The 27,632-nt window shown below is 45.4% G+C and overlaps 1 protein-coding gene across 1 annotated transcript; it reads left to right on the top strand.

Annotated features, from left to right (window-relative positions):
• Nucleotides 1-7,928: 7,928 nt before the first annotated feature.
• Nucleotides 7,929-25,677, top strand: LOC149343030 (uncharacterized). The gene is made up of 5 exons (XM_089545551.1): nucleotides 7,929-8,055; nucleotides 21,115-21,266; nucleotides 22,376-22,443; nucleotides 23,475-23,561; nucleotides 25,547-25,677. The coding sequence occupies exons 1-5, from the start codon at nucleotides 7,939-7,941 to the stop codon at nucleotides 25,675-25,677; spliced, it is 555 nt and encodes a 184-aa protein (XP_089401677.1). The 5' UTR covers nucleotides 7,929-7,938.
• Nucleotides 25,678-27,632: the final 1,955 nt, after the last annotated feature.

The raw sequence follows: 27,632 nt of genomic DNA, 5'->3' as shown, positions 1-27,632 counted from the left end.
TAACGATGGAAGGGAATACTCTAACATTTGACGGCTAAAATTTGTACGCAATAAAGGAACCTTCCAAATTTCTGGAGACCGAGACGTCAACCTGCTTCTCTTAATTTTAAGTTTGCTATGGATGGAATAAGAGCCTCCTCGCTATGAAGATCTTGCTTATATCTTCTCTCCAAAGTGAAATAATAAAGGCTATGTATGGAAAGTATTTGGAATTTCGTGTAAAGGCTTCTGGTGTGTGTATTTGCCTCCACACCTGCGATTAGTCGAACGGCTTTCTTTTGTAGAATTTGAATTTGATTTAAGTTTGTAAATGTAGTGTTACCCCAAACAAGAAAACAGTAGTTCACATTAGACATAAATAACGCATTAAACAAATGAAGTTTAACAGCAGGCGGTAAGAAAGTTTTGAATTTAGCTAGTATACCCACGGTCCTTGAAATTCGAGAAACGACGTTATTTACATGCACATCCCAGAGCATATGTTTATGAAAATATACACCAAGAGTTTTAACTGTATCGACAAGTTCTACTGTTGTGCGACCAATAAATTGATACTTTTTGTAAATGTAGACTGTCTTGGGGTGAAAATTACTGCCTTTGTTTTTTTCCCATTTAGTTGTAATGAGTTTAACGTGCTTCATAAACTTAAGTCCTTGAGAGTTCTGTTCATGTCTCTTTCTAGGCCATCATAACTTTGACTACGAAAGAACAAGGTTGCATCATCTGCATATATGATAAACTTGGCATCCGAGGTGATATTTATGATATCATTAATGTAAAAATTAAATAGTAAGGGTCCTAGGATGCTTCCTTGAGGTACACATGTCAAAACTCTTTTATAGGTCGATAAATGTTTGCCTATTGCTACACATTGGTTTCGATTTTGCAAATATGATGTCATTAATCATAATGAGATTCCCCGTATCCCATATAATTCCAATTTCTTTAATAGTGTTAGGGGATTGAGACTGTCGAATGCCTTAGAAAAGTCAATGTAGAGGCCCGCTGCAATTTTACTATCCTCAAATGCCTTCAGGATTATTTCTTGTTGTGTTAAAAGTGCCAGTTCTGCAGATCTCCCTTTACGGAATCCAAACTGGGATGCACTGATAAGATCATATTTATTTGCAAATTTTGTTATTCTCAAGTGTATTATTTTTTCTAAGCCTTTAAAAAACACCGGCAAAATCGAAATGGGCCGGTAATTATGGAATGAATTTTTGTCACCTGATTTAAATATTGCTATTACTTTGGATATTTGCATTCTTTCCGGGAAGATACCTGTTGAGAGGGCAAGATTATAGATATGTGTAAGCTGCGGTAATATTAAGTCAAGAACATATTTGACAGGAATTATTTGAATATTGTCAATGTCAGTAGCATGGCTATTTCTGAGCGATAAGAACACTGTGCTGAGTTCGCTCTCACTTGTTGGTTCTAAGAAAAGTGTGTTTGAGTTTCTACTCACACCAATTTGAGCTTCAGGATAATAAGAACTTGAAACTAAATTACAAGAACAGTGGTTAAATGCTTCGGCTAGATCCTTATCACGCAGAATTTCGTTGTTCACTGTTATCTCACTGAGGTCTCTGTTAGTGGGAAAACGATAGCTTCCTCTCATCCATAACGCAGGTGATGGCGCCTTCCAAGAGTGTCATCCAGTTTTGCTGAATACTTATGTGCACCATCTGCAGCTGCTGGTATTTTGCCGATGCCATGGTTCCAAATAGCAAGTTTTGAGCCAAGTTCACCGAAAAGCAGCCATATATGTTTTGGCTTCCAATACGTGTCGCATTCGACATACTGTAGTATCCCGACCGATCCGTTAACAAGATTTCCAGAAACATCCACACTGAGGGTGAACATATGCGGTTTGCCAATGCACAGCATTATATTAGCTGGCAGCTTTCCGAATTCGACCTTGGGCAGCGTTTCAACCTTGCGCATTGACTCTCTTTCATCTTGTGCAGACCTACACCCAACGATTGTGTCCTGTGCTGTGGATCTTACAGGATTATCCTCGGCTCTTACAGCCATGCGTGTGTTGTAGTACTCAGAGTCCTTGTTGGAATGGAACAAGCTGATGCCACCGGGCCAAGAAGCTTCTGCTTCTTGCTGCGTGGCGAACCACTCTCGAGCAGTGGCATTTCCTCATGGTCTAATTCGACACCGTCTCTATTTTTGGTTAGTGCTGTGGAGAACCTTACATCTTTTCACTGTACAACCTTGAGGAGGGCAAGTATGACAGATGGCTCCAAGTCAATTCCGTGTGAATCACAGTAACCATAATGACACGCTTGAAAACCTCGGCTGCACAAACAGGACCAAGCTGGCGCAGGCGCCCGCAGAGGGTCACGGCCAACCCACCGAATGGCTGCTGTTATTTTCAAGTTATGGTGTGTAGTCGCGAGTCGAATCTCTGAAGTATGCCGGAAGACATCATGAACTTCATCGATAATCACGCATTTGAAATTTCTGAATGCCTAGCGCAAGCTGCTCAACTCCTTGCCCGGAGTCCGCCTGCCTTCTTGAGGTTAAGCTTGAACGCTGCCTGTACAGTTCATCAGTGGAGTGCCGCCGCCTCCTTTCCAGTTGTTGCGCAGGCCGCATAGGCGTTTACGTTATCTGAGACAGGAGGGTTGCTGTACCTGCTGCAGACGTCCATGATGAGGCGCACTACAATTGTCTTGCTGCACCCAGCCACTCCAGAAAAAGAGATTTGCAGTGGCGTGAGTCCGGGGCGCCTAGTAGGTGCAATACCTCAGGGATGATCTCGTACTGCTCTTCATTTGTCTTCCGCGTGGTGTCCAGCTACTGATCTCTGGACATCACATTTTGGCGTGTGCACATGACGTGGCACAGCTGAAACGGGGCAGTGGGCTCGAGTCCATCGATATCTAGAACGACAAAGTCGTTGTTCTCTATGGCCAGAAGGTACAGTCTCGCATAGGGAAGCTCAGAAGTCGTGCCTCAATCCTTGTTATTGGTTCGAAGCAAAGAACTGCAAACCTCACGCAGTCCCTCAAAATAGTGTACACTGCACACTATTCCGGTAAGATGCTTTGTTTTTTCGAATGACGTCTATGTTTTCCTCGTAAATTCGCTCGAAACAGTTTGGATCTAGGATGTAAACCACCTTACGAAATCGATAGAAGCGAGAAGCATGCTCTCCCTTCAAGTTAACGGGAACGTCGATGGATTTACTACTGTAGCGAAGTATCACTCGCGGAATGCGCTTCTTGCCGGCCTAGAAGTTGTAGTCTGCAGCGTAGTCTGTCACAGTGACGACTTCCAATTCAGGGGCGCGGTATTTGATCATAGCCCTTTTCCAAACATGCGTACTAGATCCGTGCAAGCCTTCCTTCGGGATTTGAGCGTCAGTCTTCCAGATGCCCTTCCTCCCATCAGGCTAGGCAGTGTTTACAAAGACAATTTTGCGACTCGCCTCCGATATGTCATGCCTGAACAAACACCAGGCGGCTTCCTGTGCGGACACCTCAATCGCGCTGAATATCTTGCCACCCAGAACATCTTGACACCCAGATGTTTCAGCGCCTCCATGCTGTCCATGCCCCCGTCTTTTTGAAATTTTTTTGCACTATCTGATTCAGACTGGACACGCCTCTGTTGGGTTTATTTGCATATTCAACCACGTACCCGACACACACATGCGTGTTGAGTACGATCTGAGGATGTTTCCCAATGAAATTGCCGTGTGAGGAAGCGCTCGTGTGTCTCCCCTTTCTTTCATCGTCGTCTTTATTGCGCTGTTTTTTGCTAACATCCAACAACCCCAACCCGCCCAGTTTTGTATCTTTGTGCTCATTATCAATGTTTGAAAATAAGACGGACGCTCCCCATGGCTTACAGTAATTCACCGACTTTTACTGCACGGTGCGGGGTAGCATGACGGTGGGACGAGAAGTACCCGCTCGGAGAACAGAAATTTACTCTGCCTTGTCCGTGATGCCGTGATGTTTCCAGAACTGCTACATCGAACCATAGTGTTCGTTTCTAGGGTCTGGTGCACGGTGATATCATTCTTCTGTGCCTCATTCTGCCCATAGGGAAAAACACTGCGACCGTTTGTTTATCAGTGGGCATGAACGGGGCGTTAAAACAACACTCTGCAGCAGGTGTGGTCGTGCTGGTGCGTCTGCATTCGCTCCCGCTTCAGGTACCCGGTATCATGTTAAAGCAGAGTGGTGGCCGTTCCCGAAATCTCTGGTATGCGCATGGAGAGCTCCTCGTTGGGGGCATTATCAAGATAGAGGAGAATGTGAGCGTGTGCCGATCCGCGGTTATAAAATTTGATGAGCTTAAAGTAGTCGGATACTACATAAGGCTTGAAGGCGGTATCCAGGTGTTGCGGAGAATGTTGGGAATGACACGCACCAGTCGCAATTCACCAGCTGAGCGTGATGAATTCTATTCATTTCATCTACGACCACTCCAGTCTCACAAGGATAGGTAACAGTTCATGGTATTGCATTTCCGCGGCAGACAGAGTAAAGAATGTTGTAGGCTTGCTCGAATCAGGAATCATAGCAAAAAGAACTTTATTGCATGTCGACCAGTACTGCATGGTCTTGGGTATGCCATGCACGAAGCCCGTGTCATGTTTGACTACTTCGTGCACAAAGTCCTTGTCGAGCAACTGTTGCTTCGTTAGCGTTTAAACACTCTTGATGTTGTGGAAGGCCACAGATATGTCGCTGGCCACTCGATGCCTAAACCCTTTCATCGATATATACAGTATGTGTTGTGGGGAGGCCCCTCGGCGGACTGACCTGCGGGTATCGCTCATGGCATGCGTGAAGAGGGTTACTTTGGCACTGGCATCCACTCGGTAAAGCTCACTGAGGAAAATGTGCATGAACCAGAGCTCCTCCGCATTTTCGTTGTCGAAAATGCTCAGAAGCTGTCAAAGCTTCTTTCCCTCACCAGATACAATTGACAGAAACTTCTCCTCATTCCATATCAAGGCGCGCTGAGCCAGCGTCATTGCTGCGGCCGCCTAGGTCAGATCGTTCGGTTTCGGGCATTGCGGCAGCAACCAGATTTCTTCATGGTAGCCCACTTCACATATATCACGCAAAGAGGCCGAGTCGCACTTGATCTTATAGTGCTTGTACAGCGTGCTATCGCCATGTGCCTTGAGCCACTGTAGCAGATCACATTTTCTCACTGGCACCGCCAATTACGCCATCTTCGCTAGGATACGCTGGTTGAAATGCACGTTGAGGGCGTGGTTTTGTTCGATGGCAAGAGGCAACGCTGAACCATATCGTCCACGTCAACGTAAACGTTTGCAATAGGTCCCTTAATGCCGTACTGACCTACGACATGTATCAGCAGTAGCAGTTGAGTAAACAATATCCCTGCTAATACGAGTCCCCACCTCACCGCATTCAGATCTGGGAGGTGCGGTGGCTTTGGGGGGTATTCGTAGAAGTTGGTTGTAGAAAGATAAGGAATGACATCCTTCCACACTGATTGGTGGCAGGTAGAAGATAGTCTGAACTGCAACAGGTCCTAGTTGAGAAATGCCCGCTGGAGGGTCCTGTGGTACCTGTCGGGAAGTGGTTTCATGTCGTTTATGAATCAAATCCAATCACACACTGCGTACACACTCACAAATAGGTTTTATATAAACTGCGGCCGGCTACTACTTGTTGCGGCGCCATTTTTCGCCAGAATTGCTTTGCGCTTTGATTCCTCCATGGACGCGAGAACGGTATGGACTTCTCGTCAGCGGCGATAATCTTCTGCTTCGGCGGCTTGAACGGCAACGTCCTCTCTGAAGTGGCTCCTGGCTTGTGCTGCAGCACCGCTAACTCATGGGTCTTCGTGGTGACGGCGGCGATCTTCACCTCCGGTGCAGCGAACGGCATGGTCCCCTCGGCGCTAGCGCTTAGCTGCTGTTTAGATGGAGCGCGCCTATGGATTTTGCCGTCGGGGGCGCTGAGCTTGTGCTGGGGCAGCTCGTTTAGCAGCACGGTCAGACGAAGCATTTCCACCGGTTTTGTCGCTCAGTCTTCAGAAAGCACTGGCTGAGACTACTAAGGTGAAAGCCTTACTTTACCGTATCCAGCGAAAGCCCGTCTCTATGGGTGCTAGAACTCGATGGTACCCACAAGATGGCGTCCTCATGCAGAGAGTCGGCGCATTCGAATTGTAGCCTGATGCGGCTGCTGGTGACGGAGGGGGGTGCGGGCCTCTTTGGGAGTCGACTGCATTCACGAAGTAAGCGCGGTGACGCGGCGATGGCTTAGAGGTAGAACTGCAAGCTGCGTGGCATGGGGCTACATCACAACGCAGCGCGCGGTGCAGAACGGGTGTAGCGGAGTCGTGGCGGCGGCTTCGGCCAGCAGAGTAGAGGTAGGATGTTGCCGGCTGCATGGCAATGGGGTTACCTTTGCCGCGTGAGTTCACCGCGAGTAGTCGCAGAGTTCGGTTGTGAGCGATCGTGTGCTGTGGACAATGAACGACTGCATTCACGAAGTGAGCGGGAAGGCTTTCGCCTTCTCCACGTAAGGGGTCTTAAGTGTTTCCGCGGAACTTTTTTGTTTGATATCATATAAGCACATGGTTTATACTAGGAAGCAAACGCTGTGAGTGGCGATGACGAAGCGGGCAATCTGTCGCATGCAGCACATTTCACAGCAACGACCGTATGGAAGCCGCTCGTTCAGAAAAGAATGAATATTTGGAATAATAATAATGTGAACGTTTACTTGGTGAATGCATTAGAGAGGGAAGCGAACATTGGTAAACACGTGCAAAATGGCGTATTGATTACGACAGAAGTATTCCCTCTTAAAATCTCGTGAAAATATAAGGCCAGCACAGTTTCGTCTCTGCATGTAATTTTTCGAATCCGATGTCTTGAGTGGGAAGTGCACCGCGGCGCTGTAGTCTCCCACATCGCCCCCCCCCCCCCCCCCCCCCTCCCATTCTTCGCGTCTCCTGGTCCGTATGTATAAAACTGTAGGTAGAGGCTACTTTCTGCCTATGCTGGCTCCGGTGTAGATGGGTCCTTGTGGAAATCTCTTAACCAGCAGCAGTGCATGTTCATTCGAGGCCGAACACTACGCCACTGGCTGCAGCTCTTGCCCGGAGAAGATCGCTTCAAGATCTACAGCTCTGCGGAACACAATAATTTTAATTTGGAAGCGACTTAGGTGAGACTGGCATTCCCACTAGCCCTGAATTCAGCATTGTCGCGTCTCATAACACCTATATTTTAACAACCAGTTTGCGAGGTTTCCTTTCTGGTTTGTAGAACATTTGCAAAAGCAAAAGAGAAATAAACCACACGTGAAGTACTGTCAGGCAAGAATGAAACGCGAACAGCGCATAATAGCAGGACAAAATATTTCACCAATCTGCTGTCAGGTGCCGCGTATAACTGGCGTGATTAATGTTTCTGGGTGACGGGTCAACATAATTGCATATTAAGAAACCGACTGGAAAGGTGCATCTTGCTCAAGAGTAGAGAAGTAGGGCTTATGCGACTTCGCGTTTCATTTCATCCTTACTGTACTGTGCTGCATCGTACCGCTCAGTTCACGGAAACTGCCCACGTGTGTGACCTGGGCCGCACACGTATCCACAACAGCCTTTTTCTACGGGCTCCATTCTGCCGCCGCCTCATAGTTTAATTGAATTGCCTTATCAGCGTCATGTCATGCAAGCAGACGCGAATAGTGAGTATTTAAATTATTTTTGCTTTTTCGTTTTTTTTTCAGCTACGAAGTTTCTACTTTCGTGTAATTACACCACAGTATGTTTTTCTGCGGGGAGTTGAATTATTGGGAACATCGAACGCACGTCTAACTAATGAAAACGTCACGCGTGGGCGATTCATGTCAGATCCTGCCCTGTTATAAGGCCGAACGGTGCGAGCTTCGAGTAAATCAGCAGCCCAGCGGTAAGATGGCACGCTTTTTTGCAGCTACGTTGGTCACCGCCTGTACTTTGCTGTCAGCTTGTCCGCTTGCCTCTTGCAAAGCCAAACGCGAGCTAGAACACGATACCGTGGACGCTTTTAAGGTAAGTCCACTGTATCCTGCTGTGTAGCGAACTCCCTTCGGTACACGTAGCGTGGGTCACTTTGGGACGTTAAGCCAAACTAAACCTTCGGAAGAGGATGGAATTCGGCTGGAAAAGCGTGTGTAGTTTTATCAGAAGAAAGTTTGGCACAGGCAGCTCCCATACAACAAGGAAGACATTCTCTATATTCACTGAATGATTACTCAGGCAGTAAGAATATTTTTTCTCTGAGCGGACTGTCCCCACAACATACTTCCAACTTTAATGTGCAAGCAAGAAGATAATCCCTTCTTGTCCGCAAACAGATATTTTTCTTCCGTAATGAAACTAACCTTACATATCACACTGAAATGTTGTGCCAAATAAAACGATGGGCTAAATTTCTGCCAGAACCAACGTCCGCCGTCTACTGCTGTGTGTTCCATTTCTTGTAGTTAAATTCTCTATTTTCGCTTATTTGGATTCCATAAATGATATTAATATGCGATGTGTGTACTTGTTATGCTCGGATCAAGCGGAGGCGATATTCGCCTTTGAGCTCAGGAACGCAGCAGGGGATGAACTCACCATAAACCTGGGGGCTGTCATTAAAGTGATTGCACTATTGGTCGGCTTATTATAAAGGTGTTGCCCCATAGTAGCGATAACGAAGGGGCAAATCACACTGTAGGCAAAAATGTATGTTCTAATTGGCAAATAAAACGGCCCTTCTGAGCGGATGGAAGCGTCAAGCTGTGTTCTTAAGCTGCGGCTAGCATAGTGCACGTCTGAAGTGCATGTACTGTATTTCATGTCTATGTCGCATCGCATGGAGCCGCACGTCACACGAACACTAATTATTGCTAATCTAAACCCATAAGCACCGTATATGCAGCGTATTTTTAGCTTTTCGAATAAATTACAAGGATGCTTTTTTCTCCAACCTTGCTTGATGAACGTACAAAGAAACAACACAACCTATCCTGCCACCACGCTGGTAACGTCGCTGCCACCGGCTGGACCTCCCGGTGGCTACCTCTAACGCCAAACTGAAGGCGTTGGGGGTGGTAAACTCATATCAAGAGTTGCGGCAGGCCCACCTAGTGAACCAATATACGCGGCTATCGCAGACGGTTCCTGGGCGCCGCCTGCTAAACCGCTTACACATCCAACAAATTTGGATACCAGAGGGGACGGTGAACATCCCGCACCTGTGGCGCCACATGCTCTGGGTCGCTCCCCTTCCGCGTAACATGGACTTGGCTTCTCATGAAGGCAGACGACAAGCGCGGGTTCGCACGCTTGAGAGGCAATATTGGTATAAAGAGGGTTTCTACTACGTGGACATCATAGGGCCGTCGCCCGCGTGATTCTTCACGGCTGCCGTAGTCCACCGGGAGATGAATGTTGATGGGCTATCTTTTCGGGCCCCAAATTCAACACGAGCGGAGGAAGTTGCAATAGCTTTTGCTGCGGCCGATCGAAAATCGAGAACGGATATTACAGACTCTGGCCGGGCCTGTGAACATTATCTTGCACGGGAAATATCACCTCTTGCCTCCCAAATTCTAAGACACGCTGCCGCCGATCCAACTCTCAAAAACGTAATCCGGGCTCCTGGCCACCAGGGTCTACGAGGCAATGAGGCCGCTGATGCGGCCGTCCGAGCGCTCACACACCGGGCTCCTCATCCTAGCTCTCCTGGCTCAGAAGCTCATTAACCGCTTCTGCGGTTCCGCGAAATCCTAATTCATTATTGCGACAGCCACCGTCTCTACCCGGCACCTGTCAAGGGGCTGAGTAAGGCGGAGGAGCTAACTCTGCGGCGCCTGCACACAGGATCTCTTCTCTGCGCTGCCACAGCAAAACACTTCATTCCAAACATAGATGGGCGCTGCCCACACTGCGGGGAGATCTGCGACATCTTTCACATGGTGTGGGCATGTAGTCAGAATCCTTACCTTCCCCCTTCCCCCACCCCCATCTGAGAGGCTGCCCTCCTCAACTGCTCTACACTGGAGTCCCAAAAGGCTCTAGGAAAGCGGGCGCGAGACGGGGCCTCGTCGTGCGGTGTCCTGGACTAAGGATACCGACCATGCAGGGGGGTTTTCTGACCCCCAAACTCTCTCTTAGTATTAATGTTTTTCACCACCACCACCGGCTGGGCTGGAACCGGCAGAGGCGTTTGCTGTCATCTGTTATAGATATCGCCACTGTTATTTTATTGATAGCATTTCTATACTACCGTAGTGTTCTCAATATTACCTTCATTAAAACCTATGCATCTAGGTTAAATACATGCCGCCTATACAACTCGGCCGTCGTAGCCCTTTCAGGCGCTTGGTAGACAATCGTGTACACAGCAAACTCACAGCTTTTTCTGAGAGACTGGTGCACTTAGCAGTGATTTCATTGTTTGAGTCGAATTGAGCACCCTTCCTGTCACAAATAAGTAGATTTTTTGGGACATGTAGCGAGCGCATTAAATAATGTTTCACTTGACAGTGAGCAAGGTAGCACTTTGTCCACCATTCTTGTGCAGACAGATTTTGTTGCAAGTGAAAACATTGATTGTTTTTCAATTTCGGGTGTAATGTGCATCTTCGAAATGCAAAATGATTCAACGATTCCTAGGGTGCTTACCTGACACATGAGGACATTTCGATGTTACCATTTCTAACAAATTTGTCACTTTGTACGCAATTCTGCACATCATTCTTAAAGCTTACCCGCTGGTTTTTCACGCTCAAAAACTAACAAACTACCTTTCGTGAGGCCTCAACATACTACTTAGGCAAACAATAACTGATTTCAAAAAAACGAAACATGGCGTCTGAAAGGGGCAGTGCCCATAGAGGTGCAATGAGTCACTGTAGCGAATGCATCTCATATCTTAGATGTTAAAGTTCGCACACCCCCCTGCAATGAGAAAGGGTGACTGCCATATAGAAAAGATTAAGTTTAAAGCTTTTTTGATGTGTTTGTCAGCGTAACAACAGGGTAATAGTTCGTTTGGACAACGAGCTTTCGATTGCTTTAATAATTTATGGGTGCAAGTTAGTAGATTCACCCATTAACTCACAACCGCATTTAACCTTCAAATATAATGGAAAGAATCGCTTTCCTATTCATACCGTGCAGTAAATCGTAGCACAGTAGAGGGAAAGGACCATTGCATATGGTCCTTCTGGTCCCAATGCAACGCAGGCTATGAGGGACGCCGTAGTGAAGGGCTCCGTAAATTTTTGCCTCCTGGGGTTCTTTACCGAGCACTGACATCGCAGAGTACACGGGCCTCTAGAATTTCGCCTCCATCGAAATTAACATGGTCCCAGACGAACGTTATATTCCTACGCGTGGATCAATACAGCAACAAATGGCCTTCTAGCTTGTGCACGTCGTTATTATTTTGCTTTATGAACATTCTTTGTGAGCACTTTTTCGTTGACTTCACCAGAATGTAATGGTATCTTGTTCGGTAAAGCATAAGCAAAGAATCAGTTTTCCTCCGTCTTGGAAATTGATAAGGCAATTGATGATGCATGGCTTTCAACCCATTACTTTTTATGTCACGCCATAAAGTAGCGTTTTTGCAATGCTGATGAAGTGTCGTGTTGAATGGCTTGCCTAACTCGGACATATGGTTTCAAGCATGAAAAAGAACTGCACAGCTTGATTTTGTTCTCGAGTAGCGCACACATAGTCAAACGCACTCATGATAGGCGATTGCTAGACAAGCATTCGAAATAGCACCCCATGCCTCTACATAGCGTAAAGAAAATAAATTACCCTGCATACAAAATTGGATACCTGGTGTAATTTAATCTAGGCCCGTCGATCCTGCTTTTTGTGGTTCAGGAATCAGAAGCATACTCATTCTTCCTCATTCATTTTTCAAACACCAGCCGTAATTGCAAAACTGGCCTTAAGAAACTTTGTTTCCCGATGCCCCTGGCTACCTGGCGATCACCGCGACATTGTTTGTCATAAAAACCTACCCCCTCCCATGCCTTGCTTAACCTGGTAGCACTATGGGATCCCGCCATGTTTGCCCACTGTTGAGTGAGAAAACTTAACTGAATTCAGGAAGGCACACAAATGAGTCAAGAAACACTGCCGCTCTGTAGTTGGAGTTTGAAATTGAATTGAAATTGAAATTTATTCCACAACAGAAATGGAATGTTGCGAGGAGGGCAGGTAAAAAGCTGAAAAAACAGCTTGAGGAGTCCTGACCTCCCAGCATACACAGTAGCGCAGCAGCGTGCGGCGAAGGCGTACACGTCAAACATCAAAGCGAGGAAAGAAAGAAAAAAGAATAAACAGGTTATACAAACAAGGTACGCATTTTCTGTGAGGAAATCGCGGAAATGTCATTATTTGTTTCAGTAAAAAGATAATTTAAAACCGTCGGCAATGAGTATTTCAACATTTGTTTCCCGTAGTTAGTCCGGCATTTGGTGACATTCCAGGGTTCCAAAAAACGTACGTTATAGGTGGTGGTGTTTATCTGCAATCCGGCTAGGTTAGTTAATGCATCATTATTCTTTAGTATTCCCTGTTTATAAAGGTGGGATAGTTTGTAATTGTATAGTGATGTAACAGGAACGATATTGTGTTTTTTAAATAGGTCTGCAGTATGGGAGCGATACGGAACATTGCAGACCAGACGTAAGACCCGTTTCTGCAATATTAAAAGTTTGCTGATGTTTGTTGCTGTTGTTGTGGACCATACTAAAAAGGCATAGCTTAATGTGGAGGAAAATAAACAGTTATATAAAAGGACGTTAACTGAGGTAGGGAAATAATAACAGTGGCGGCGTATGATGCCAATAGTTTTCGACAACTTATTTACTATATAACCGACGTGTTCATCCCATGTCATATTTTCAGAAAAGTATACACCTAGTGATTTAAAAGTTCTTACTATTTCAATATTGGTATTGTTTAACACAATGTGCGGCAACTGGATTTGCTTGTGGCGGGGGTGAAATAGTACTGCTTTTGTCTTGCGATGGTTAAGTGCTAAACAGTTTGTTTGAGCCCACGTATTTATTTTAGACAGGGCGCTATTGGCTTGATTAGCTAAGGTCTCACATGAGTTGTCTGAAAAAAATAAACTAGTGTCATCTGCATAGATTATATAGTGGGCATTTTCGTCAAGGCGTACTATTTCGTTTATATAGAGGATAAACAGAAACGGGCCCAGAATACTGCCCTGTGGGACACCTGATTTTACTGATTGTACTGCAGAATTTTGTCCTCCAATTACTACAAACTGAGATCTATGTTGCAAATAAGATGTGATTAATTCTTGTGCTTTCCCCCTAATGCCATAATGCTCCAGTTTTTTAATGAGAATGTTGTGATTTATGAGATCAAACGCTTTTGAAAAATCCAGAAACAGTCCAAGCACCATATTTTTGCGTTCGAAATTTGACAAAATAAACTCCTTTTGAGCCAAAAGTGCCAGCTCTGTCGACTTATTCTTTCGAAACCCATATTGGGCGGAACATATAATGTCATGACGATCAGTAAATGAGGATAGGCGCTTCAGAATTATTTTCTCCAGGCCTTTCGAAAAGACGGGTAAAACCGATATTGGACGATAATTTGACATATCGTTCCTGTCACCTTTCTTGAATAGAACAGTTACCTTTGCTGTTTGCATGGCATGCGGGAAAGTTCCAGTCAACAAGCATATATTGAAAATGTGGGTAACGCAAGGGGCTATTTATCTTATTGCAGACTTTATAGGCTCTATCTGAAAGCCACTGGCATCAGTTGCTTTGCTGTTATTTACTGCCAAAAATGTAGTTACAACTTCACTTTCCGAGACTGGTTCTAAAAATATTGTTTGTTCATTTGGGCCATTCATAAGAGATAAGTCAGCGGCGGGTTCGCTAACGTCGCCAAGTGACAGAAAAAAAGTATTAAAGGCGTTGGCTAGTTCAGCACCCTGTAGCTCTATTCCATCCTTTGTTATTTTATTTACTGCTTCTGCTGAGGTCCCGGTTGCCACTTTAAGTGCCTTCCAAACATTGCCTGTGCGCCCTTCAGTCGAGTTAAAGAGGTGAATATAATATTGTCTTTTTTCAGCCCGAAGGTGTTTCGTGACAAAATTCCTGTATGATTTGAATATTTTAAGGGCTTCAGGAGATTTAGTTCGTATGAACGTCCTATATAATTGATCTCGTTTCTTTAAAAGTTTTAACGATTCTTTAGTTATCCAGGGTTTGCGACTGTTTTTACAGGTTCTGCACTTCTTCATTGGAAAACACTCAAAGTATACTTCGGAAAATTTACGCAAAAATGTTTCATATGCTACGTTCGGGTCATTTGCTGCGAACACATCGTCCCAGCTGACTGTGGTTAGACGGTCTTTAAATGTAGAGAGCGTTGTAGGATTAATAACTCGGTAAGAGAATACGGAACGTGGGGTCTTTACTGCATTAGTGCACTGATTCACAGATATAACTATCGGCAGGTGGTCGCTGATGCTATGAATCAATGTACAAGCTCTAACGAGGGATGCATCGAAGTTGCTTAAAAAAAGGTCTAAAAGTGTCGTTGATTGTGTAGTGATTCGTGTTGCTGATGTTATAAAGTTCTGACAGGAATGAGAGTTTAAGAGGGATTCAAGTTCTAGTTTTACATTGCTATCAACGAGCATATTTATGTTCAAGTCACCACCAAAAATTAATTTATATTTACTTGCACTCACAAATTCTAAAAATGAATCAAGAAAAGTAAAAAACAACTGGACATTGGTAGAAGGAGGACGGTAGCATACACACAATACTGTAGTACCACATCTAATAACAAGAGTTTCATAAAAGGGGTTAATACAGGAAAATTCAGTAAGTAGTTCAGAATCCAATAAATTTGAAATTAACATTGCAACACCACCACCTCTTTTTTCACTACGGTTCATGTAATACGATTTATGTGTCTGATATGTATACACATCCTCCTTCGACGCAAACCAAGTCTCAGTAAGCATAACAACATCAAAGCGTACTTGAGCTTCAGTAAGAAGATGATCGAGTTCATCTCGCTTATTTCTCTCTGATCTAAGGTTACAATGCATACAATTGAGGCTTCGCCGGCCATCAGCATTGAGAATGTTCTTAAGACTTGATACGTTCACTTGAGATGTAAAAGAAGGAAGCATTTTACTAGATAGGGGGTCGAAAAGAAAAAAAACTGGTAGGAGTACTAGGCCAAAGTTTATCACAGACTGTCAAGATCTGCGGCACAGCGAATGACAACGGCACTGTCACCTTCCTTTTTCCTGATTAGTACTTTGCCATTGCAATGCCACGAAAACTTGTAATCATGGCTCTTTGCCCAATCCCTTGTGCGGCGCAGCAGGTCCCTGTTCTGATTAGTCATGTTTTCGGTGATCGTGACATTCGACGAACTCTTTCGAAGTTCTTTACGCGCTTCCAGCCACAAGTCACGAACAGATTGCTGAGCAAATCGGACAATGATTCCAGGTATTTTGTTTGGTTTTGATGGAAGTCTATGAACAGCGCCAATGTCATTCTTTGTGAGCTCTGGCACGTGGATGGTCTGACCTAGATCATTCAGTTTACACATCAAGTTTTCATTTTCCGTTACTGGGATGCCATGAATTTCAAGATTGAGTTTTCGGCTACGCCATTCGAGGTCGTTTACAGTTGATTTCATTTCTGCAATGTCATCTGCAGTACAGGTAGCCTCTAGTTGGGTTACACGCCTGTTCAGGTTTCCAATATCCTTCTCCTGTTGAACCTGTCGGCTGAGGATCTCATCATACTTTAGTGACATCAGCTCAATTGAAGCTTTGATCTCACCCACCTGAACAGGTAGGTCTACCAGGGCATCAAGTCTTTTAGTTATGTCTGCTAGACAGACAACAATATCAGGTTCTAGGGGCGCTCTATCACCTTTGGCCTTTGATGGGCGACAAGCCACGCACCGCCATGTGCGGCGGCCGCTCTCGCCTTTGGCTTTATACGTTGATTCAGACCAGCCTGAACAACCACCAATATGGGAAGAGCACTCACATTCGCAGCACGTCAAGAAACGCCCGTCGTCTGGCAGAAGCTCATTGCAGGCTTGGCACGTGATTGCCATGGTCCAAGGAACAAGTTTGAGGACACGCCTAGAGTCCTACAGTAGCAGCTCATACAAGGGCAAGCACGCAACACAGCAGCAGAGCGCGCACACGGGGGCAACGGCGGTAGCAAAACCAGCGCTAAGGACAAACTGAAAACGAGTTCACCAACCTAGGTAGGCAGGAAAAAAAATATAGATAAGGGGAGCGTCCTTCCACCGCCGCCGCCACCGCCCGTGTGACAAAATTGCGCCTCTGCCACCAGGAGCGCGACAACAGGTTCACGCAGTCCGTGACGTCAGGAAGGATGCACTGTCAGCAGTCACGGAAGCGATGTCAGGCTTGGTCTGGGGGGCAAGGAAAGATTCACGTTGTCGTTGACGAGCAAGAAGAAAGCAGCAGGACCAAGGAAAGCAGCAGGTACCAACAGAGTAGCACAGCTTGCCCAGAGGCCAGAAACGAACCTGGGTAGGCAGGAAAAAAAAATATAGATAAGGGGAGCGTCCTTCCACCACCGCCGCCACCGCCCGTGTGACAAAATTGCGCCTCTGCCACCAGGAGCGCGACAACAGGTTCACGCAGTCCGTGACGTCAGGAAGGATGCACTGTCAGCAGTCACGGAAGCGATGTCAGGCTTGGTCTGGGTAGGCAGGAAAAAAAATATAGATAAGGGGAGCGTCCTTCCACCGCCGCCGCCACCGCCACCGCCGCCGTTCCTGCCTCTGGACACTACACAAGCACCAGAACTTTCTGCTCTTGTAGACAACCCTTTCTCGAGCATAGTAAATCGGCGGGTGGATTCAACGAGTCTGCACAGACTGAAGATTTGAACTGACTTACGAAGAGCAAAAGGCTATATAACCTTTCCTCAACAGGAATAAATCTGCCATCGGCGCTGTATGTTCCCTGGGCAGTAGTATCGTAAAATGACTCTGGATAAGTTAAGAGACGGAAAGACTTGTGAATATCCCGCGCGGAAGCATTCTGTACCCAGATACGTAGGTGAGTAGGCCTAGATGCCAGAACGCCGAAAAGCCAAAGAATAGAGGATAAGTAGTACGGCGCTCCAAGCAGATTTACCAACGAGGGACGCTTAAGGAGCTACCGGGTTAGAAAAAGAGCAGCTGTTGAAGAGGGCGGCAAGTGAGTAATCAAAAGCTGCAAAAATCGAGTATTCTGCCTAGCTGCAAGAAAAGCAACTGATTTCGGCGGGTCGAAAAGCAGCAAAAACCGCCAGGGAGGTCAACAGCGCTGCTTGTCAGAAGCGGGCGAAGGCATCGGGATGATCAATAGCCAAATGACCAAGCCGATACCAAAAAGTACCGACGAGCATCAAGTAGCCGTACTTGAGATTTACGTAATACGCCTTTCTTGCCTAGAATTTCGTACTCACGCGCACTGTCGGCAAGAGAGGCTGAAATATTGTTCGTCTAGCCCGTAAGCGTATCGAAAGTTTTATGGAATAACATATTGTGCTGCAGTTTATTACACAGTCTTTCAAAGTGCTCAGATTAATCACGTCAAGTCCATGTGGCAATGTAGCCCGTGCAGGGTTCTACAACCGGGCAGTTTATCGATGATTAGCACTGCGCAACAAGAGGGTCCAGTAAAGGAACGGTGACCCATGTATTCTGTGGTAAAAATGACAAGGCATATAGCTGAATGTATAGATTCATTCGAGAAAAGAGCACGGGCACACGTGACCTTTAGCAATAAAAAGTGGAAGGATACTGTATCCTAGTGTGTAAGTCATACCCCTGTCACACGAGCACTTCGGATCGCGATCGGTGTCGAACGCGGTTGAACTTTGAAGCGCGATCGAGGTGGACACCTGCTACACGTATCCACTCGATTCCGATTAACTAGTTAGATTGCTACATACCAGATGGCACTGCGCGTACTGTCATCATCGTTATCGATTTCTAATAAACTAAAAATAACAATCGTTAATAAAACTTTTTTTGTGAAAGTTTCGAACTATGAGCAGAAAAAGCAGCTAAATTACTTTCTGCTGCAACCAGCAGTGGACTCGATAGCGAACAGCAGCAGAACAACGCTCGGTGCACGCCTAAACGGTAGCGCCGTCTAGTGCAAAGGCGCCAAAGCACATCAACATTGTGTAGAAGAAATTTTCTTCCCTAATTACTGTTAGCTAGGGTGTGTGCATTGCGAGCCTTTTTTTCGTTCCAAGAAGAAAAACTGCAAACAGAAAATGTAAAAACTGACTAAATGCAAGACAACTGCTTCGCCAGGTGTCACTCTTGCGTGGTAAACACTGCATTTAGTTAGGACTAACAGCTTGAAAATCGCCAAATTATCTGAAAAACAGGAGCTAGTTATCGCTTAAACCTCAACGCGTGGCTGAGAGTGTGCGAAATAAAAGCGAACCGCTACCATTTGAGCGAGCTATCGCGTCGAAGAATCCAGCGGCATCATGTATTTAAAATACTAGTTCAGTCTCAAGCTTAATCCTGCATCTAATTTTTACCCAATCGTTGGAATCCGGCGAAGTCCCCGACGACTGGAAGATAGCTGAAATCATTCCGATATTCAAGAAAGGTGACCGCACAAATCCGTCCAACTATCGCCCCATTTCCTTGACCAGCATTCCTTCAAAATTACTCGAACATGTTATATCTTCTAACTTAATGAGCCATCTAGACTCAATTAACTTCTTTTATCCCCACCAACACGGTTTTCGAAAACACTATTCCTGTGAAACCCAATTGGCCGAATTCACTCATGACATCCTACACTTTATGGACAATAACCTTCAAATAGACGCCGTTTTTTTAGATTTTTCGAAAGCATTCGACTGTGTTCCTCACTCGCACCTGCTCGCAAAACTCTCCTCCCTAGGCATTCCTGGTAACCTAATAACCTGGATCGATCATTTCTTAAATGGGCGCATGCAATTCACTTCATGCAATGGTTACCGCTCACCCCTTACCGATGTATCATCAGGTGTCCCCCAGGGCGCTGGATTATCACCACTGCTATTCCTCATTTACATCAACGATCTTTCAGTAAACACAAACGCCAAATTAAGACTGTTCGCGGACGACTGCGTAATTTACAGCCCCATTCGTGATCCCACCGATAGTCACCTACTACAAAAAGATATTGACATAATAGCCACATGGTGCGACCGATGGCTCATGCCTTTAAACCTAGATAAATGCCAACTGTTGTCATTCTCTCGCAAACGCGCAGTTATTCATCATTCATACAATATTAACTCAGTCCCGATTGCCTCAACAACGTCATATAAGTATCTTGGATTACATCTGACATCTTCACTATCTTGGGTGAACCATGTCCAAAGAATATGTTCTGATGCCTCCCGTGTCTTGGGTTATCTCCGACGTAACCTCAAGTCAGCATCTCCCGAAGTAAAAAGCTTGCTTACCTAACATTTGTTCGTCCCAAACTTGAATTTGCATCATCCATCTGGCATCCCTCTCAAGCGTACCTTAGCACCGAACTTGAGGCCATCCAAAACCGCGCGACCCGTTTTATCACCTCTGAATACTCAAAAGAAAGTAGCATCACTGCACTCAAACATTCTATCTCCCTCCCCACACTTGAATCACGCCGCATCATCTCACGCCTTTGCCTACTACACAGCTTTTTCTACCATCCGATATCAAAACATCCCCTGCTGAAACCACCGATCCGAACTTCCAGTCGCCTCAGCCACAGCCACCCCATAGCCAACATCAAGAGTCGTACTTTAGCAATGAGCAGTTCCTTTTTTCCTGACGCAATAAACCATTGGAATGCCCTGCCCAACGACATAGTATCATGCAACGATCGCAAATCATTTCGCGCGAAACTCACCAGTCATTTTCAGAACACGTGAATCATTTGCTGGCCTTTACTTTTTTTCTGTATTTTCCCTGAGTTTTTATTGTATTTTTGTGTGCTTTCTTGGCTTCTCTTGTTTTTTTTATATAACCACTTGATAATTTCTATCTTTATTTTTAGTGTTTGCAGTTGCAGTGTTTCTTTTATTGTCTATGTTTTCATCATGAGTGCGTTCACACAAAACAATTTGTAACCCCCTCCTTATGTAATGCCCTCGGGCCTTTAAGGACGAAATAAATGAAATGAAATTCCGAAGCGGGCGAGCAGGGCGCCGCCTTCTTGTCAACGCTTCCCGCAACGCTCGATCGTGCTCCATGCGGTTGAGCAGGATCGCGGGCGATCGCGATTGAATTCGCCGTGTCACAACGCCGGATCTGCATCGAGTTCGATTTCGATCGACTTGATTGCGATCGAAAGTGCCTGTGTGACAGCAGTATCAGTGACAGGACTGAGAATGGCTATTTACAAAGAACTCATGGTTTCCAACGATGGTAGTTTTTTAGGATGGACGGAACTTTTTTTTATTTGCATGACCTACGTGAACACGAGGTGAAAATGTGCCATAGCCCAAGATAATGATCTAAAACTGCAAATGATAACATTGCTTTAATATCAATGCTGGGAAAGTTAGTAGAAATGAATTTGAGCGGTCCAGTTATTCACTTCGATGTGCTTGAAAGTTTCGGGGGAGGGAGGGGCTAAGTGTAATCATATTAGCGATACCAAATCCACATCACTAAATCAACATTTTTTTCTGCGGAGCCAGTAGGGTAACCGAATCAGGCAGGTTAACATGTAGTGTATTCTAGAAGAGGGACAAAATTTTTACGTTTGGCTTTGAAAGCCACAAAAAAGAACCGAGTGGTTTATTTAAATTTTCATCTGGTAATAGGCACGCGAGTGTTGCTTTATTCTTTTGCAGTGGATTCTTGTACTTTTATAATGAAAGCGTGGTCAAAAAATCGGACACTGAAAATGCGTCTAAGAACATGGGAAGCGCGAGACGGCATTTGTCCAAGCCATGTGATTTAGAGCGAATAGCATCTAAGGAAGTGAGAAAGAGTAAGTGGGTTTGGGCAGGATGATTTATAAAATGGCGCATTTTCTTGTTGCAGAGCCTGGAGAGCTTTCCATATGCCGTAGCTCTCTACGACATCGACAAGGATGGAGACCTGGACTGCCTTAACGCAGTGCGCACGCAATTCGAAAGGGAGCCCCCAAGCGCAACTTACATTCTCTCTCTGAAGGGCCTCAAAGGGCCGAATGCGTATGTTTTAACTGAAGCTTTTCACGTGCATTTTCATGGCGCGAAATACACCGATTTCTTATTTCACTAATAACCATTTTGCAGACGTGTAACCTAGACACACTTATTGAACAAAACTGCAGTCAACCAAAACTGCCATTCAACAGCACTGAGTCGATTTTAGGGGCTGACAATCAAGTGTGTTTCGGAGTTTGTTTTTTTTTTTTGTCTAGGGGACTGCATTTTGTAAGGGGAACAAATCCTTCACATATGTTATGCCTGCATCTTTCTTGGTTATTTAAGCTGAACGCAGGCGTAATTTAAAGATTTAAAGAATAAGACAATTAAAAACAAAAGCATAGATTTTTTATGGTGCAGAAAAAAGGAACATTAACAAAGAAGTCTTTCAAAGAAGCACACAAAATTATACCGTTCTCTTTGAGCTTCATTCGGGTTGTTCATGTAAAGTACGTTAGGCATAGACCTGAAGATAAGGCACAGACGATATCAAATCAAAGGCATTCGGATCACTCAAATACGGCTTCATAAGCTTAAGTAAGGACCACATTTTTAAATCGTTTCAGCGTAAAAAGCTTGCTGGTCCGATATTAAATAAATAGCTTTTTTTAGTGTCGGTTCCCATTAAAAGAAAAAAAAAACATTTGCTATGCCGTAGCACCGAGCCGCATTGAGAGTACAATGTTCATAAAGGTACTTCAGCTTGAGGAAGGAGAAAGGGGATGCCTGACAGATCGGAGATTGAAAAATCAGTCTCATTTATTTATTTGCTTGAGGCCTTTGGCAGGAGTGGGCATATCAATAATACATCAAGGAAATGCACATCGCAAAAAAAGCATCATGAGAATTAAAGTGAGAAGGAGAGACGAAATCAAGCTGTAGTAACTAAAAGTAAAGCGCGACAAAAACAACAAGGCGCGTACACCGCAGCACGACACAACCACAAATGCTCAATCGCTTGAACAAGAAACGAAATATAAACAATGAAAACAATCATGCATATGAAGCACTTATGGCATTGCGCATAACGACATGATGGTAATGCTATTTTGTCGGAATACTGTTAAGCATGCCGCAGTTTTCTGACTGAAGACTTCTGATTTTCATTCCAGGCGGAACTACACTTACTACTTGAAGCCTGGACCGACACTTGACAGCAACGTGGTGGTTATTAACAATGGTAAATACGAATTGTTTGTTTTAAAGAGTTTAACGTCCCAAAGTGACTCAAGCTATGGCAGTCGTAGTGAAGAGCTCCGAAAATTCCGACCACCTGTGGTTCTTTAACGTGCACTGATATCGCACAGTACACAGTCCTCTAGAATTTCGCCTCTATCGAAATTCGGCCATGGAGCCCAAGATCAAACCTGCGTCCTTCAGGTCAGAAACCGAGCACCATAACCACTGAGGCACCGCGGCGTCTCAAATAGGAATATGAAGAAGCTGCAAATTTTTCATATGGCTTGCATATTAGTGCCCATACACGGCTGACATTCGCAGAGAAAAGCGAAAGCACTAAACGTGTGTTTTAGCCGAGAACCAATAATCCCACTGACGGTGGGAAAAAACACTTCATGAATTAAGCTTGTACAAATTTAACCGGATCAAAGGTACATTCTTACGTGCATTGAAGATATGTTTTAGAATATCTATAGCCGGTCTGCAAAATGGGGGTCCCAGTGATGTAAATTTACTGGCGTACTCTCCAAGTTTGATCTGTTCACAATATACAGAAATAGGAAGCATCGCATCGGAAATTGTGTTCCTTAAATATTGAACAGAAATAGTGCAGCACCCTTTCACTTCGAAAATTCAGTACTTTTATAACGTACCGAGTGATACCTACGTGCTAGGTAATAATAATGAAATATAACGAGCGCAGCACAGTTTGGTCAGATAGTCATATTGTATTCAAACGCGACGACTTCTCCACAGTGCTTAAAATTTGCGCTTTTTCATAAAACTACAGTGTGCCAAGATTTTTAACTGCAATGCCGACAAAAACATACAGAACACAGATGCGGTCTTCTGTACACTTAGTGTTTATTACTCACAGTCAGCAGTACAAAACTTAATTACATCAACAAGCCAAGCTACTAGTAGTTTTCTAATTCCCACCTTCTAATACGGTGCTGCTCTTTGCACACAATGGAATTTTGGTGCGTTTACATAAAAAAATACAATCTACACTGCTTGTTCAATTGTTTACAGATTTTGACCACCCACTGCGAAACCATTACATATACTCTGACTATGAGAATTGCATTCTCATGAAGTTTCCCATGGAGGATCGTGAAGGTAAGGCATATTTGAGCAGAATATGTGCATAGGTTGAATGAGGCTACGTGTATTATTCTACGGTATTGGCGATGAAACCCATCTGACGCCCGAGTGTCTGCGTGATCACATCCGGGCGGTGAGAAGAGAAGAGGCGGTCAAAAAGAAAACTGCACAGGTTGTCAAGACAGTGTGGAGAAAGCAGCCAGAAGGCATGAAGTAAAAGATGAAGCAAAGGTAGAAGAACCGTTCACAGAGATGGCGACGAGAGGGGTCAGCTAGGGGGAGCTGCGTTATCCAGGGGCCCACAGGGTTTTAAAGAGGAAACGCGTGCAGACTGAAACCAAAAGCAGAAAATATTGCTGCAGTGCAAGCGACCACAGAAACGAAGAATGGAGAGCGGTTTTCGCAGTGGGCTTGGCCATGTTCAATTTCATCAGTTCTAAAGTCTGTGTTCTGGCAGCGGGTCCTCGCGGCGTTAATTGTATCGAGATCATGTGTACGCAGTCCGAACAGAGTAGGATTCAGCAGTCGGCATGCAGCTGTCTTGGCACCGCAATGAGTACTCAGCGCCGAATAAGAAGTCGCTCGAAAGCGCGAGCGGTCTGAACCTGTGCCCGTTGTGGTCGACCCGACCGTCAGATTAGGAGAACACGGCAAATCGACGCGCGTGACAGGCTGAGAAATGAAGACCTGGAGCGGCCGAAGTTATTAAGCGTCCGATAAGCCAACTAAACCGAGGCACAACGGCAAGCAGGCACGCAGCCCAGCGCATCGGCAATAAATGTAAGGCTCTAGATACGGCACGAAGAGCAGCAAAAATTCTCCCCTTGTGCTGCCTAAAAATAGCCCACTTCGTATAGCGGAAAATTTTAAAATTAACGCATGCGCGGCCCCGATGCGGGGCTTAATAACTTGATAACAGAAGAGTTTAGAATTCACTTGTCTAACTGCAAAAGAGAACCAACCATACTTAATCCGAACGTCTTGGATTTGGCGTCTCTAAAGGGCCTTCGTACCCTCGATTGCCTAAATTTAGCGACATACTTCGTTACTATGAATTTACTATTAGTATTGTGCAGTATCCAATTCAGTATGGTGGTAAGGATGTGTTCAGGCAGGGCGCCTGCGTATAATCCATTGCATCAGAGCCTGCCTTGCATCGGCTATCACCGCTGTTGCTTTCCAGGACACAGTTTGCAAAGAGAGGGTAAACGTTCTTATTTGCACGGCGAGAGAAAGAAACGATAGGTAGACACACCATTGGAATAAGCGCTGAAGGACTGTGTCTGGGTACATGTTGTGTATCGCAAAACAGTACGGCAATATTTTTGCTTAGTAACTTGCCTTTACTTTGAATTGCTCCGTTAAATCTTTCATTCATCCAGGTCCTGTTGATACATATGGGTCGCACCCCGTTTATGGCTGCACCTCGTGTATGAGCCGCACCCCGTTTTCCCGTGGGAAATGTTAAAAAAAAATATAAATCGTTTAAGAGCCGCACCCGAACTTTCCGCGACCCAGGTGGGAATAGCCTTCTAAATGCACGCGTCGTGGCCTCCGCGATCAGCTTCGGCTGCGAGGAACGGTGCGCTTGATCGCGGAGCGCTTGATGGCGGAGGGCACTCACGCCCACAGGAGCTTCCACGTGCTGTGTGTGCATGGCGCCCGTGGCCGCAGTCATCATCATCATTAATTTTTTCCTCCACCGCGACCTCCAGCTAGACAGAGAGAGAGAGACAGAGAAATCTTACTTGGCCTCGGTTAGCATTATACACACCTTTAATGAAACTCTCTTCTCACGTCTGGTCCACTGTTATACATACATGTCGTAAATGTGTATTAAACATGTATTGAGTGGCTCTACACTTCTTGTTTCTTCCCACTATGCTCTCTGGAAGAAATGAAAGCCGCAATGTTGCATTCACTCTTTTGTAGACCTTTCTCTCTTTTAAACTTGCTACTTTTCGATGTCATTACGAAGCAATCCCCTGCTGCTTCCGCAGCATGCGTACTGTGGGTGACAAGTCCAGCAAAGGACGCTGTCCCTCAAACCTGCGTCGACCAGTTCCAGGACAACTGCGGTGGTGCAATGCCGACCTACGACAAAGATTCCTGCGCAGAGCTGATTCATTAGCAGCCTAGCCGAAGCCGTAGTGTCTGTGACAACATAGCCAGGAAAGTAGAAAATAAAGCTTAATTGGCTCATTTTTGTCTCCTGGAAGTTTATTCAGTCCCTTCTTGCTACAAAAGCACTCGCCATCGCCCATGCGCAAGGCGTCACAGGGCGTTCCAAGAACATGACTGCAAGATCATGTACGCCTTACTGTTTTCGCTAGCACTCTTATTAGCAAGCTAATCATGGACTATATTTAGATTATGGTTCATATTTAGCTTTTTTATGATATGTTCTCTTCTCCCCGCGACAGACTATGCATACTAAAGGAAAATATAGGGCAACGGTCATGTCTCGGCCGTCAAACGACTCTGAACTCTTGCAAAGATATTGTTACGACGAAGTGGAAGTGGAAAACGAAGTGGACTCCCGCGTGAAAGGGACGCACGAAGAAGAGGTTGATGGTGCTTCCTCTTCGCATTGGTGCTCCCTGCTGCTCCCTGCTAGGAACTATTCACCTACCGCTTGTAAATAAATGTAAATAGTATTTCCCCGTAACATTTTTGGTGGAGGTGCGACAAGATGGAACTACGCAGTGGACGCTACCTTCCACCCTCGACCTATGTTTTACGCCACCGCTACCTTCCACGGCCGACAATGACGGAAGCAACTCCTCCAGATTCGGCAGCATCGGTGTCCTCCGTCGTCGTCACTCACCCTCTTGATCCTGGACCCTTCTCTGGGGACGACGAGGCTGACGTCGAGACTTGGCTAGCGCCATTATGAACGGTGCAGCGCTAACAACCGGTGGGACCAAACTTCCATGCTTGCTAACGTCGTTTTTTACCTTAAGGGCACGGCGCTCAAGTGGTAAGATACGAAAGAAGTGACATTGACCAGCTGGGATGACTGTAAGCCGAAACTTGTCGACCTTTTCGGCAAACCACTCGGTCGGCAGCGTGCCGCTAAAACAGATCTCGCAAGTCGCGCCTAGTCATCAACGGAGTCCTACGTCTCCTATATTCAGGATGTGTTGGCTCTGTGCTACACGGTGGATACAGAGATAGGCTGATAAAGTCGGACATGTGATCAAGGCCATCGCAGACGACGCCTTCAATCTACTCGTTTACAAAAACTGTGACCAGATTGCAGACATCATGAAAGAATGCCGCCGCTTCGAGGACGCCAAAACCCGACGGATCAGTCAGCATATCACACGCCTGCCCAACACGGCTGCGTCTTCGTGCTGCCAAGATCTTTGTTCTCGGAACCAGCCGACCTCACCTGAGAACATGACCCGTATTGTACGCCGTGAACTTGAAGCCATTGCTCCGGCTCCCTTAGCAACACCTGTAGCCAACCAGCCCCTGCCCCTCCCACTTATTTAAGTCGTCGTGCGCCAGGAAATTGCTAACTTCGGTTTGAACTCTGTCGCCGCTCTTCATCCGTCCCAAGTACCCGCAGTCACTCTTCTCTACCCTTTTCCGGCCTGTTTACACCCACGTATGCGGTCGCGGCCGCATACGAGGGTGGCGGGCGACGACATTTACCCTCCCCGCTCCCTGTCCCGTTTGTGTATTTTTTGTTCTTTTTTTCTCTTCCCTGAGCCGTTCTTCCTTTTGCATCGTCGGCTTGTTTTGGCTCATGTGTCGAACACCTGTACAGATAAAGACCCTTTAAGAAGAGAAGCAAGAACCATGTAACTTCAGTCTTGAAAAAGGACAGGCTCTGTCCGAAACGTCGACTCCCAATAAACGTTTACTTAAAAGAAGCGTTGCTCAATTTCGCATCTTATTTAAACTAGCAACCAAGTACGTTTATCTTATTGTGCTATATATATATATATATATATATATATATATATATATATATATATATATATATATATATATATATATATATATATATATATGCGACAGCGTGCATTACTATATGACAGCGCTTATTGGTCATTCTCATTTCTGTAACAGTTTGTT

Source organism: Amblyomma mixtum, chromosome 5 (genome assembly GCF_055824585.1).
Source record: "Amblyomma mixtum isolate Tamu chromosome 5, ASM5582458v1, whole genome shotgun sequence".
In the NCBI taxonomy this organism is placed as follows: Eukaryota; Metazoa; Arthropoda; class Arachnida; order Ixodida; family Ixodidae; genus Amblyomma; species Amblyomma mixtum.
Note: the sequence above shows the minus strand (reverse complement) of the source record. Positions and strands in the feature narration are given on the sequence as shown.

Excerpts from the sequence above, each read along its gene's own strand:
- LOC149343030 (XM_089545551.1), top strand. The coding sequence starts at position 7,939 with ATGGCACGCTTTTTTGCAGCTACGTTGGTCACCGCCTGTACTTTGCTG. Across the intron at positions 22,444-23,474 it reads CGTGGTGGTTATTAACAATG|ATTTTGACCACCCACTGCGA; the intron begins GTAAATACGAAT and ends AATTGTTTACAG. Across the intron at positions 23,562-25,546 it reads TCCCATGGAGGATCGTGAAG|CATGCGTACTGTGGGTGACA; the intron begins GTAAGGCATATT and ends CTGCTTCCGCAG.